This window comes from Salvelinus alpinus, chromosome 7, assembly GCF_045679555.1.
Source record: "Salvelinus alpinus chromosome 7, SLU_Salpinus.1, whole genome shotgun sequence".
Classification (NCBI taxonomy): domain Eukaryota; kingdom Metazoa; phylum Chordata; class Actinopteri; order Salmoniformes; family Salmonidae; genus Salvelinus; species Salvelinus alpinus.
In genome coordinates, this window is record NC_092092.1 from 58,062,419 (window position 1) to 58,077,615 (window position 15,197).

The 15,197-nt window shown below is 43.6% G+C and overlaps 1 protein-coding gene across 18 annotated transcripts in view; it reads left to right on the top strand.

Moving 5' to 3' along the window:
* Positions 1-9,321: 9,321 nt before the first annotated feature.
* LOC139581330 (ensconsin-like) overlaps positions 9,322-15,197 on the top strand; it is a 64,496-nt gene continuing 58,620 nt past the window's right edge. For all 18 annotated transcript variants that reach the window (XM_071410950.1, XM_071410951.1, XM_071410955.1 and 15 more), the window contains exon 1: positions 9,322-9,414. In XM_071410950.1, coding sequence (XP_071267051.1) covers positions 9,369-9,414 — 46 coding nt within the window. In that variant the 5' untranslated portion in view covers positions 9,322-9,368. The remainder of the gene's footprint in view (positions 9,415-15,197) is intronic.

Here is a 15,197-nt window from a genome sequence, read left to right on the forward strand (position 1 = left end):
TCCATCACACCTCCTCCTCCATGCTTCACGGTGGGAACCACAAATGCAGAGATCATCCGTTCACCTACTCTGTGTCTCACAAAGACATGGCGGTTGGAACCAAAATCGGAAATTTGATTTCCACCAGATTTCCACCAGTCTAATGTCCATTGGTCGTGTTTCTTGGCCCAAGCAAGACTTCTTATTTGTGTACTTTAGTAGTGGTTTCTTTGCAGCAATTCGACCATTAAGGACTGATTCACGCAGTCTCCTCTGAACAGTTGATGTTGAGATGTGTCTGTTACTTGAACTCTGTGAAGCATTTATTTGGGCTGGAATTTCTGAGGCTGGTAACTCTAATGAACGTATCCTCTGCAACAGAGGTATCTCTGGGTCTTCCTTTCCTGTGGCGACCCTCATGAGAATCAGTTCCATCATAGCACTTGATGGTTTTTGCGACTGAACTTGAAGAAACTTTCAAAGTTCTTGAAATTTTCCAGATTGACTGACCATCATTTCTTTTTTTCCCTTCGATTATTCTTTATTAATTTTTTTATTAACCCCTCCACCGCCCCCCATCTTCGGAGGACAAATATCTTTTTTTGCAACATATATATATGTAAATATACAGTATATATGTCTTAAAGTAATGATGTATTGTCGTTTCTCTTTGCTTATTTGAGATGTTCTTGCCATACTATGGACTTGGTCTTTTACCAAATAGGGCTATCTTATGTATACCACCCTTACCTTGTGATTGGTTCAAACGCATTAAGGAAAGCAATTCCACAAATGTACTTTTAACGAGGCACACCTGTTAATTGAAATGCATTCCAGGTGCCTATCTTTTTTGGTTACTACATGATTCCATATGTGTTATTTCACATTTTTGATGTCTTTGCTATTAATCTACAATGTAGAAAAATGGTAAATGGTAAAAATTGTAAAAAATTAAGAAAAACCCTGGAATGAGTAGGTGTGTCCAAACTTGACTGGTACTGTACATGCAAACAACACTATGACTTACCTGTGTCATCCCCCAGTCCAAAAAGCAATGTCCTTCGCCAGATAAAACAAGCAAATGAGAGTTGAATAAACTGTCTCTTACATGTCTATAACACCAAATGGAAGGTTAAGAGAAAAAGATTGACCTCCTGGGATAATAGTCTTTGTTGAATGAGGGAGACTATAATGTCTTTCTCTTTAAGAAGACCTGCACGCCCTCTCCTTTTGTACCCTGGCTTACTTATTAATCAGACACAGAGCAATAAACATAACTAAGGCAACGGAGGGCAGATTGACCATGATATCTACAACTTTAGTTCTTCAAATATGGAAATACGTATATACAAATTCTACCCAACTTAGAATTCTACTCAATGTATGTGAAAGGCTTTGGGTGAATGGTTTTGGGTGATTTACTTGGTCCTGTCACTATATTCTGACTATAACACATGTTCCTGTTGATTGGTATGGAGCTAACAGACAGACATGTCCAGAGAATCAGTAAGGAGTGTTGGGAAACTGACTGGTGCCTTGACATCTTATACACCGTGTGTTTCTAATCCTGGGTGCTGATTGGTTAAAACCGCAATCCAGACGGTGTCTATTCCACAAGTTACCACCTGCTAAATCTATGACCTTAAAATGCCTATTTACTCTGTTCCATCTGACTGCGCAATCCACTGTCTCATCAACTCAGCCAGGCAATTTATATACTAGATCTACATTGTAAAAAGCATCTAGGCATTATCTACCATTTCTTTTAGACTAGCATTTGGTTTTCAACAGTGGAGATTTGTAATAACCTTGCTCTCTGTCTCTCTGAAATTTGCAGCATTGCGTCAGTATTGAAATTTGATCTCCTCTAGCATGTCGTGGTACACACCTTCCACGTCCATCATTATTCTCCATAGAACGCAAAGCCTCTTGTTGATCATCCCTTATGTAATGTACAGAACGTGTGTGTGTATCCGTTACTTATCTAGTCACTTTGCCCTACTATAAGTACATACAGTGCCTTCGGGAAGTATTCAGACCCCTTGACTTTTTCCACATTTTGTTACGATATAGCCTTATTCTAAAATGGATCAAATAAAAACAAATCTTCAGCAATCTACACACAATACCCCATAATGACAATGTGAAAAACTGTTTTTAGAAATGTTTGCAAATGTATTAAAAATACCTTATTTAAATAACTATTCAGTTCCTTTGCTATGAGACTCAAAATCAAAGTCAGGTGCATCCTGTTTCCATTGATCATCCTTGAGATGTTTCTACAACTTGATTGGAGTCCACCTTTGGTAAATTCAATTGATTGGACATGATTTGGAATGGCCCACACCTGTCTGTATAAGGTCCCACAGTTGACAGTGCATGTCAGAGCAAAAACTAAACCATGAGGTCGAAGGAATTGTCTGTAGAGCTTCGAGATAGGATTGTGTAGAGGCACAGATTTGGGGAAGGGCACCAAAACATTTCTGCAGCATTGAAAGTCCCCTCGAACACAGAGGCCTCCATCATTCTTAAATGGAAGAAGTTTGGAATCACCAAGACTCTAACTAGAGCTGGCTGTCCGGCCAAACTGAGTATTTGGGGGGCTAGGGTCAGTTTGTTATATCTGGAGGACTTCTCCTGTCTTATCCGGTGTCCTGTGTGAATTTAAGTATGCTCTCTCTAATTCTCTCCTTCTCTCTTTCTTTCTCTCTCTCGGAGGACCTGAGCCCTAGGACCATGCGTCAGGACTACCTGGCATGATGACTCCTTGCTGTCCCCAGTCCACCTGGCCTTGCTGCTGCTCCAGTTTCAACTGTTCTGCCTGCGGCTATGGAACCCTGACCTGTTCACCGGACCTGCAAAAATTTAGGATCACCACTTTATTTTAAGAACGTGAAATGTCAGAATAATAGTAGAGAGAATGATTTATTTCAGCTTTTAATTCTTTCATCACATTGGCAGACAGACCATTGGCCACTCTACCATAAAGGCCTGATTGGTGGAGTGCTGCTGAGATGGTTGTCCGTCTGGAAGGATCTCCCATCTCCACAGAGGAACTCTGGAGCTCTGTCACAGTGACCATCGGGTTTTGGTCACCTCCCTAACCAAGGTCCTTCTCCCCCGACACATTAACTACTGCAGCATAAATACTGGAGGCTGAGACAGGGAGGCAGTTGTCACACTGAGCATTGTTGGTGGGTGAGCACACTGGCAGTTGTGTGGCCTGTCCTGTCTGTGGACCTGATAACAGACGTAACAAATAGACTTTGTCTGTCTGTCTGTCTGTCTGTCTGTCTGTCTGTCTGTCTGTCTGTCTGTCTGTCTGTCTGTCTGTCTGTCTGTCTGTCTGTCTGTCTGTCTGTCTGTCTGTCTGTCTGTCTGTCTGTCTGTCTGTCTGTCTGTCTGTCTGTCTGTCTGTCTGTCTGTCTGTCTGTCTGTCTGTTAACCTGCCCCTGGCTCTACACCTGTGCCTACTGTCCCAGCACTGTGGCTATGGTGATGGGGAGAGGGGGGCTTCTGTGTGCCGTGTGCTGAGGGGCAGTTCAGTGCCTAGACTGGGTTAGCCTCCTGCTGGCAGTGCATTCGGTGTATTCTGCTAAACCGCCAGGAGAGTGCAGCGTGCTCACCCACCAACAATGCTCAGTGTGACAACTGCCTCCCAGGGTTGGATATCTATAGGGGGCTGGTGGCACCTTAATTGGGGAGGACGGGCTCATAGTAATGTCAGGAACCGAATAAATGGAATGGGTTCGAACACATCAAACACATAGTTTTTATTCCAATAACTTCAAGATAACCGAAGCCACTGTAATCTTAGAGACCAGTAAGGAAACAGGATTGGTCAGGATCATCCCCATAGGCCATTCTGCATACATCATTATGTGTGGTGTTTATGTGTGGTGTTTATGTATGGTGTTTATGTGTGGTGTTTATGTATGGTGTTTATGTGTGGTGTTTATGTGTGGTGTTTATGTCTGGTGTTTATGTGTGGTGTTTTTGTGTGGTGTTTATGTATGGTGTTATTAACTCCTGATGTGGACCTGTCGTGGACCTGTCGTGGATGCCCTCACAGCAGACAAGGTCAACAGCCAGCCAACAGATTAATGCTGTTTAGCAAACAACTACAACATCACCGTAAGCTTTCCACTGGTAGCTCCTGTTGATTTTCAAATGATTCTTCTCAGAGTGAGAATTAGTCAACAGAATTTCATTTAATCAGAATTGGCCATCACTATTTCCAGGAGAAGTTCCAAAGGAGTTACACTGAGTAATAGTACATGAAGTCGTAAAACTAGTTGTGTAGATGAAGGTTATGTGTGTATTGTTGAGCTACAATAGTGACACTGGATACGGTTCATGTCTCCATGGCTCTTATTGGTTCAGTGACTTCGACATCGACCTACCTACTACTTATGTTGCTCTGGGCCTTTCTACTGTTCATTGAAAGATTCAGTGAGTTTTGCCTTTACTGAAAAGAGAACACTAGTACCCCCTCAGAGAGACAACCAGTACCCCCTCAGAGAGACAACCAGTACCCCCTCGGTGAGACTACCAGTACCCCCCTCAGAGAGACTACCAGTACCCCCTCAGAGAGACAACCAGTACCCCCTCAGAGAGACAACCAGTACCCCCTCAGAAAGACTACCAGTACCCCCTCAGAGAGACAACCAGTACCCCCTCAGAGAGACAACCAGTACCCCCTCAGAAAGACTACCAGTACCCCCTCAGAGAGACAACCAGTACCCCCTCAGAGAGACTACCAGTACCCCCTCAGAGAGACAACCAGTACCCCCTCAGAGAGACAACCAGTACCCCCTCAGAGAGACCACCAGTATCCCCTCAGTGAGTCCACCAGTATCCCCTCAGAGAGACCACCAGTATCCCCTCAGAGATACCACCAGTATCTTCTCAGTGAGGCCACCAATATCCCCTCAGAGAGACCACCAGTATCCCCTCAGCGATACCACCAGTATCCCCTCAGCGATACCACCAGTATCCCCTCAGAGAGACCACCAGTATCCCCTCAGTGAGACCACCAGTATCCCCTCAGAGAGACCACCAGTATCCCCTCAGTGAGTCCACCAGTATCCCCTCAGTGAGACCCCCAGTATCCCCTCAGTGAGACCACCAGTACCCCCTCAGTGAGACCACCAGTACCCCCTCAGTGAGACCACCAGTATCCCCTCAGAGATACCACCAGTATCCCCTCAGTGAGTCCACCAGTATCCCCTCAGTGAGACCACCAGTATCCCATCAGTGAGACCACCAGTATCCCCCCAGTGAGACCACCAGTACCCCCTCAGAGAGACCACCAGTATCCCCTCAGAGAGACCACCAGTATCCCCTCAGTGAGTCCACCAGTATCCCCTCAGTGAGACCCCCAGTATCCCCTCAGTGAGACCACCAGTACCCCCTCAGTGAGACCACCAGTACCCCCTCAGTGAGACCACCAGTATCCCCTCAGAGATACCACCAGTATCCCCTCAGTGAGTCCACCAGTATCCCCTCAGTGAGACCACCAGTATCCCCTCAGTGAGACCACCAGTATCCCCCCAGTGAGACCACCAGTACCCCCTCAGAGAGACCACCAGTATCCCCTCAGTGAGTCCACCAGTATCCCCTCAGAGATACCACCAGTATCCCCTCAGTGAGTCCACCAGTATCCCCTCAGTGAGACCACCAGTATCCCCTCAGTGAGACCACCAGTATCCCCCCAGTGAGACCACCAGTACCCCCTCAGAGAGACCACCAGTATCCCCTCAGTGAGTCCACCAGTATCCCCTCAGAGATACCACCAGTATCCCCTCAGAGAGACCACCAGTATCCCCTCAGTGAGGCCACCAGTACCCCCCTCAGAGATACCAGTGAGTCCACCAGTATCCCCTCAGAGATACCATCAGTATCCCCTCAGTGAGGCCACCAGTGCCCACCTCAGAGAGACCACCAGTATCCCCTTAGTGAGTCCACCAGAGAGAGAGAGAACTTCCTTTGCCCTGTTCAAATAATACACCACTGTGGCACACTAAATGCTGTTACACAATCCAACTGTATGTTTTCAAAAACTGAAATCAGGTTTTCTGTGTCAAACAGGGCTATTCCCTGGGTTTCTCCCCTGAGGTCCTTTCTAACCTCCATGGGTTCCAGGATCTGTTCCAGTACCTACACCCTACTGTCCCAAGCCGCCGCCCTCCTGCCCCGCCTTGACATCGTTGCTAGGATACATCTCGCTCTGGTGGCCACTCACACGGTGACGTCCAGGCCCTAGGGACATGTTGCCATGACTCCAAGCAATCCAAGCTCAACTTGGCCTTTGTGACATATACACTCCCCTAAATATTTATTTGTACAGTGAAGCTAAAACATTTAATTTGTCTCTATATTGCAGTATTTTGGATTTGAGATCAAATGTGACATATGAGGCGACAGTACGTAATGTCACCTTTTATTTGAGGGTATTTTCATACGAAACTATTTTACCATTAAGAAATGAAATCACATTATGTATCTAGTCCCCTCATTTGAAGTATTTGGACGAATTCACTTATATGTGTGTTAAAGTAGTCAAAAGTTTAGTATTTGGTTTCATATTCTGATATATCAGCAATATTATACCCCCAGAAATATGACCCTCCCCTGTTATTGGTTATGGTGAGAGGTTAACATGCCTTGGGGGTATGATCTTTTTGTGTCTAACTTCCTCACTCATCATTATTCCCGATTCATTCAGGATTATCTGTAATCGTGGTAGCATCCACATTAATGTAGAAGTATTAAAGTAGTCAAAAGTTTAGTATTTGGTCCCATATTCCTAGTACGCAATGACTACATCAAGTTTGTGACTCTACAAACATGTTGGATGCATTTGCAGTTTGTTTTGGTTGTTGCAAACTATGTTGTGCCCAGTAGAAATGCCATTTTGGACTCACTTTACAGAGAATACTGAATGAATTGTGAATAATACTGTGTGAGAAAGTTACAGATGCACAAATATCATATACCATATATCATAGACAGAGGAGGTTAGCATTTTATATCATATTCCCAAGACATGCTAACCTCTCACCATTACAATAACAGGGGATGTTAGCATTTTATATCATATTCCCAAGACATGCTAACCTCTCACCATTACAATAACAGGGGATGTTAGCATTTTATATCATATTCCCAAGACATGCTAACCTCTCACCATTACAATAACAGGGGATGTTAGCATTTTATATCATATTCCCAAGACATGCTAACCTCTCACCATTACAATAACAGGGGATGTTAGCATTTTTTGGGAGGGGGGGTATGATCTTTGTGCCTCTGTAACTTTCTCACACCTTAATATTTACTCAATATTTACTATTCATTCATGATAATCGGTAATCATGGTAGCATCCACATTAATGTAGAAGTGTTCAGAAACATATTATATTCTTATTTAAAATAAAAGTGACTCCAAAATGACACTACGTTATTTACCATTCATTTCTGTTGGCCAACATAATCTGAAACACAACCAAAGCAAACTGCAAATGCTTCCAACAAGTTTGTAGAGTCACAAGCTTTATGTAGTCATTGCGTGCTAGGAATATGGGACTAAATACAAACATTTTGACTACTAATGAGTGAATTTGTCCAAATACTTATGACACCTTCAATTGGGGGTACTATATACAGTACAGAAAGTGCTTTCATTTCTAAACGGTAGAACAGATATGTATGAATGAAAATATCCTCAAAGAAAAGGTGACATTCTGTACTGTTGCCTCATATGAACCATTTGAACTCAATTCCAAAATGCTTGAGTATAGAGCCAAATGAAACGTTTTAGTTTCACTGTACAAATAAATACGTAGGGGAGTGTACTATATGTAGCACTATGACCTGAATCCTCATCATGGTATGCCACACCATGGGAAAGGGACACCAGTATAGTGCAGTTTGACATGAGACTCCTGGAAAATGTTCTAGTTCTGCAACTTATTGTTAGACAGTGGGGCTACCAGCTTGTTATATGATATCCAATTATGTCAATGTTCCTTTAGTAAAACAACTCAAAGGGAAAGGGACCAGAACTTGACCGTTTGAAACTTGATTTTTTGGTCTAGAAACTGCTATTGCTTGTTCACAGTGGGTTAAATCAATCCATTCAATGTATAGCCATTATATATGTAATACCCTTGAACTATTTTCTGTTGCATAAGACAGAATGGTATCATTTGTCTGCATACTGTAAGGTGTGAATAGTCAGCATTGTAATGTGACCTAGATTACTTTTTCATCTGAGTCACAGGATGCAAAGCACAGAGACTTGGCAATGAGGCCCTTTATCTACCTCCCCAGAGTCAGATGAACTTGTTGATAACGTTTGTATGTCTCTGTGTCCAGTATGAATAAAGTAAGCGGTAGTTTTGCGAGCCAATGCTAACTAGCTTCAGTGCAATGACTGGACGTCTATGGGTATCTGCTAGCATGCTTTTCAATGCGAAGCTAACTCTAACTTCCTTCATACTGGACACAGAGACATACAAATACTATCCACATGTTAATCTGACTCTGGGGAAGTAGACAACGGGCCCCAAAATCTTGAAGCATCTCTTTAACCATGTCAATGGGAAGGCCTATGATGAATACCGGTATAGGGTTTATGGTATCTCACTGCTATACCGGCCCAACCTCTCACTAACACTTCCATTATTTGTGATGGTTGTTAGTGTTAAATAACCTCTTCTGTATTGTTCAGGGCAGTATAACTGAACCCACAATGTATTTTGCTTTACCCTGTTTTCCATGTAAAATGAATGAGGGCCCCGCTGGCTAAGGCATGTGAGATGGGGTAGGACAGAAGCGTTAGTGTTGGATGAAAATAGACAGAACAGAGCGCAGGGAGGATGTGGTGTTTTCTTTATTTGAGGGGTTGGTTCACTACTGCTGCAAAGCAGTTCCTCCTGAAACTAACTCCTTAGACTCTTCAACTCTCTCCATAAGGTAAGTCCTCAAGGAAGCCAATGCCTTGACTTCTCTAAACTGCTTCTCTAATGTAATGTTATGACAGAAACAGAACAATATGATTGACACACAAATGCATCTCTAACTTTTATAGTGCATCTGACAAAGTTGAGCTTTTATGTTCTGACATAAATATTACTTTCTGTTTGAGTTCTAATTAATTGTATTCACACTATCATTCCCTGGGTGGTTTGATTACACTTTATATTCAACATGGCAAACTTTGATAAGCAACTGTTGCCTTCTCACAACCATAGATTTTCACGCTAGGTGGCGCTATTGCCTATCTATGGCCCGTTCCCTTGTTTTACTTGGATGTCCACGTAACCGCGTACTTATTATGCGCGCCTCTGTTGTCCAAAAACATTGAGAAGGAAAACTTCATAGAAATGGCGGAGGGTGCAACATCTCTGAAGGGTTTGCGAGCTCAAATGGGTAAGGAATACACTCAGCATAACTAATTATTAATGTGCCAATGTAGCTACTTAATGAAGTCGAATTTCCTCTACGTTGCTTGCTAAGTGACCCCTCTACCGGTAACCTACTCATTTTGAACATGTTTTGTGGCTAGCGAGCTAACCTTACCCGCTGACAAAAGGGGTTGGAAGTCCGCAACTCTGATCCCCTCCGGCTAGTTTGAAAGCTAGCTGTACAAACTACTAAGCTAGCTGCATGAAAATCAACGTTTACCGGCTCGTTTATTTTGCACTATATGTAACTAGTACAACGTTCCTATTGAATGTACTTATTGTAAAATAACATTTAAACCTACTCTAACGGAGTTAGCCATAGTAGCAGAACCAGAGAGCCAATCGTTGTTGGATCCAAAATTAAATGTAATCACCGGTTGGATCGGATCTGTATGCGTGCGCGCTGTTGAGGCGCCATAAATTGCTACCTAGCTAACGTTACACATCAAACTTGTTGAAATAGTTGCCTAATTAGTTAGCTAAGTATTAACTAATTTGCCAATAAACATAGTTAACTTTGCTAGCTGGGTAGCTACCTTATACCGTTCGCTAGCGTGCCTATTTTCTGACTAGCTAATTTAACTAATATTAGCTACAGTAACTACTTTATGGTCATCTTTGACATCTCCAAGTTCAAGCTAGGAGGTAACGTTAGCTAACGACTTGCTAGCCATTGTCTGCAAAGGAGCAAACCGTATTTTCTGGTTGGCTAGCTAGCCAGTTTAATCAGATTGACCCTGGAGAGGGCAGTTTATTCGAGTCATTATATTACATTACGGTAGCTAGCTGATTAAGGAGGCAGTTTTCCAACTTGTCTAGCTACTAGGCTGCACGAAACTAGTGTAAACTACACAAATTGTCTGTTGGCATGCTAAATGACCCTAGGCTAATTCTAGAACAATTATGTGCAAGTAACGTTAGCTACGTAAGTATTGCAAATTTTTTGTGCCTGTCTTAATGCCCAGAAAGGACGTTTGTTGTGGTATTCCTGAGGGCTTTGAATGAGAGTATTCCTGAGGGCTTTGGATGTTGACAGGTTTTGACCTGGAACTGGGAGGTGATTGGTGGTTTCATGGGATTTGAGAGGAAGTTATGGTGGTTTTTGTATGTTGCTTGCCTACCTAGCTAATTCCTCTCTAGAGACAAGTCACCAATGCACAGTTTCCCCTCATTGCATGTGGCTCATTGGTATTCAAGCAGTGAAGAGAATATGAAATTAAAAATATTTGTCTAAGCTTGTTCACATGTGACAGATTCCGTTGTCTTGGCAAAGTAGCTAGCTGCTACATTTATTTTATTTAACCTTTATTTAACTAGGCAAGTCAGTTAAGAACAAATTCTTATTTACAATGACGGCCTATGAACAGTGGGTTAACTGCCTTGAGGGGCAGAACTACAGATTTTACCTTGTCAGCTCGGGGATTCGATTTACATAACGATGTCTGACGTGGTTTTGCACTGAGTTCCACAGACACTGAACCAAAAGTCCACAAAGCTCCTCATGGGATGATAAGATTGTCCAGTTACTGCTAGTTTTCTTGGATGCAGTCAGTGATAAGGGGTTGTTTGTTTCTTGGGTATTTGGTTCCACTTTTTCACTGTACAAAATTGCTGAATAAGCCAACACTTTTTCTATGTCTTAACATTGTTTTACACGGAAGTTATTTTACGTTGTAAGCTGGGCCTCTTCCTGAGTGGCAGCCAAATGCACAGATGTTTACTGTGCGCCTGCATCAGGTCTGAATGCCCAGTTTGTTTTGACTCAAACTGTTGGACTGGGCTGAAATGCTAGTGTTTCTTACGTCAACATACCAGGTGTGAAGGGGTGTTTCTGAAATTAGGTCATATCTTTTCTTCATCCACTTTCTCATTCACAATTTTCACTCTGAAAGCTATATCCACTGAAATATGTGTCTTTGTGAAAGTATTTTCCAGAGATATTCAATCTTGCCTGTCAGTAGACTGCTGAGAAAGAGGGTGATGAGGGGAGGTTTGAAAAACCCAACCGCACTGTGTTCATACATAGGAAGGCTAACAAAAGAATGGCTGGAATCCAGTACAGCGTTAAAACACACAAATACTTGGTTATCTCCGCAAGATTGTGGGTTGTACCTACACTGTCATTATGAGTGTAGATCAGATGCCTGTGACTGGAACCTAGCAAGGCTATCTGAATCCTGGCTCTGCCTGGCCTGAAGAATCAAAAGCATGAAAAATATTTCTGAATTGTTCTGAGGGAACCAAAGGAGGAAATTGTTTAGCCTTTTTTGGTGCAGAAGCTTGTAGCAATGAAACAAACAACTAGTTAGGAGGAGCTCCTCTCATCCCTGCCTTCTACAGGAGGTTAACCCTGAGTTCAGAGGTCATGACCTTCTACAGTCTGAGATTGCAGAGCCCCCGACAGTGACACGGTTTGGTTCCATGGCAGGCATTACAGCACAGAGAGAAACGTGCCCCAGGCAGGTCAACTCTTTTATAGGGTGAATAAGAGCTGATTAATGTGTTGCAGTAAAATATCATGGAAGTTCGGATGTGCCCACTCATGCAAACGCCCCCACCCGCCCATCCTCTCACCATGGTGGAAAGATTTGGGAAGTAAATGTTGGCTACATTATTTGAATAAGAGGCCATAAGATAAGATGGCCCTCCCATTCTGACTATATAGAAGTGACTCACTGAAAAGCAAAGATAGGCCTAGTTTATATAATCAGCAAAAAAAGAAACGTCCCTTTTTCAGGACCCTGTCTTTCAAAGATAATTCGTAAAGATCCAAATAACTTCACCGTTCTTCATTGTAAAGGGTTTAAACACTGTTTCCCATGCTTGTTCAATGAACCATAAACAATTAATGAACATGCACCTGTGGAACGGTCGTTAAGACACTAACAGCTCACAGACGGTAGGCAATTAAAGTCACAGTTATGAAAACTTAGGACACTAAAGAGGCCTTTCAACCGACTCTGTAAAACACCAAAAAGAAAGATGCCTAGGGTCCCTGCTCATCTGCATGAACGTGCCTTGGGCATGCTGCAAGGAGGCATGAGGACTGCGGCACAGGTACAGGATGGCAACAACTGCCCGAGTTGCACCAGGAACGCACAATCCCTCCAGTGCTCAGACTGTCCGCAATAGGCTGAGAGAGGCTGGACTGAGGGCTTGTAGGCCTGTTATAAGGCAGGTCCTCACCAGACATCATCGGCAACAACGTCGCGTATGGGCACAAACCACCGTCGCTGGACCAGACAGGACTGGCAAAAAGTGGTCTTCACTGACGAGTCGTGGTTTTGGCTCACCATTGGTGATGGTCGGATTCGCGTTTATCGTTGAAGGAATGAGCGTTACATCTAGGCCTTTACTCTGGAGTGGGATCGATTTGGAGGTGGAGGGTCCATCATGGTCTGGGGCGGTGTGTCCCAGCATCATCAGACTGAGCTTGTTGTCATTGCAGGCAATCTCAACGCTGTGCGTTACAGGGAAGACATCCTCCTCCCTCATGTGGTATCCTTCCTGCAGGCTCATCCTGACATGACCCTCCAGCATGACAATGCCACCAGCCATGCTGCTCGTTCTGTGCGTTATTTCCTGCAAGACAGGAATGTCCGTGTTCTGCCATGGCCAGGGAAGAGCCCGGATCTCAATCCCATTGAGCACGTCTGGGACTTGTTGGATCGGAGGGTGAGGGCAAGGGCCATTCCCCCCCAGAAATGTCTGGGAACTTGCAGGTGCCTTGGAGAAGAGGGGGGTAACATCTCACAGCAAGAACTGGAAAATCTGGCACAGTCCATAAGGAGGAGATGCACTGCAGTACTTGATGCAGCTGGTGGCCACACCAGATACTGACTTTTGATTTTGACACTGCCCGTTGTTCAGGGACACATTATTCCATTTCTGTTAGTCACGTGTCTGTGGAACTTGTTCAGTTTGTCTCAGTTGTTGAATCTTGTTATGTTCATACAAATATTTACACATGTTAAGTTTGCTGAAAATAAATGCAGATGACAGTGAGAGGATGTCTCTTTTGTTGAGTTTAGATGCTTTGTGTCAGTTGACTGTATAAGCATTGAGCCTAGGCCTATCCACTCCATTGTGCTTGTTGGCCTGCCATGAGTGATGCTGATGAAACGTGATGTGTGGGTTACACATCTGAGACAGTCCTTGTGTGAACCCTAACGAGCCCAACTCTGGTCAGGGCATTCTGTCATTAGCCAGTGAGAATGGAGCTCAACCTGCTGTCGTCAAGGTGTCATCATCCCGGTGGCTCTGGAAATAGCCCCGGCTTACCTCTGAGTGAATGTGTCCCCAATAATCCTGGACAGTATCTGCTGTGTGTGTGTGCACCCTCATCACAGCTGTGCCCGGTGAAGGCTGTCATTATTAGACAGTGTGGATACATTCCCCTCCAGGCATTCCCCTCCATTCCCCCCAGAGGGAATGAGAGGTCACTTCACTGAACTCACTATTGTCTCTGACTGATATTTGTGTGTGTGTGTGTGTGTGTGTGGTGGGTGGGTGGGTGGTTGTGTTAAGGGTGGGGGGCTGTAGTTGTTACTGTTTCTTTGAGCCCTGTCTTGACGAGTGGCTGGACTCTATGCTTTATTTTTGGCTGACTGGTACTGAGCACTGAGGTGTCAATCTCACTGTAGCTTTGGACAGGAGGCACGAACGCAGCAGTCAGCATGTCTTCTTCAGCAGTGGCCCAATGTAAATGTATTGTGAATAGTATGTAATTTATGAACAAAAGGATATATGCCTCATACTCTTTTATATTGGTGTTCATTCATTACCCGTAGTGCTTTGAAGTTAGACATTTCCTGTTTGAATACTGGTGGTTTTGTCCGGCTGTGAACAGAACTGCAGCTGCATGATGGATCAGGCTGGCCTGCTTCCTGTTTATGACCAGTGACTGCCCTGTCTGTGGAGCCATGATGAGTGTTCCAGGACAAGACAGGAGCCCCCTGATGAGTTGGATTTTACTGCCTCCCCTAACTGCCTTGCCTGGGGGATGTTTCCTAGCCTAGCTAACCTAATCATTATAGCCAGTCTATTTACTATGCTATGTGTGATTCTAGAGAGCTAAGCTGTTGCAGTGCATATTGTACCCTAACTATCTAATAGGATAAGTTAGGTACTACAGACTAATCGGTTGAGGTGTTTCCCCCATCGCAGCAATGTAGTGCCGCTGTAGCTAGCAAGCATAGGTTAATTAAAATTGTATGTGCTCTATGGTTTGATGGAAAAAGTAGGTTGTTTTTAAACATATTGTATTTTAGTTGTGGACATAAAATAAAATAAATATTTTATCAGGTTAATCTCAGTCTCTTTTACAAGAGAGACCTGGCCAAAATGGCAGTACACAAAGTTGCAGACACATTTACAACATAAAACACGAAGCACTACAGTTTAAAAAAACCATACATTTACATACAGAAAAGCAAGATGGTTTGGGAAAGTGGCCCAACTGTGGGTCAAAACATTGATAGCCCTCTTTTATTTTCCATCATAGTGTTCAACCTAACTTTAAACACATTTTTAGATGGGACGAGCTCCTGTCATTTTAGGACCTTTTCAAGTTCGTTCCAAGTGGAAGGGGCAGCGTCCTAAAAATATTTTTTGCCCTAGCTCTGTACGGACCTTAGGCAAAATCAACTAGACACAGTCCTCTGTGCACAGACGATAGTTTTCATTTGACTGCTAGACAATGCAGTTACAAAAATAAAAGGGTAGCTGTCTCAATATGGCCTTATAAAT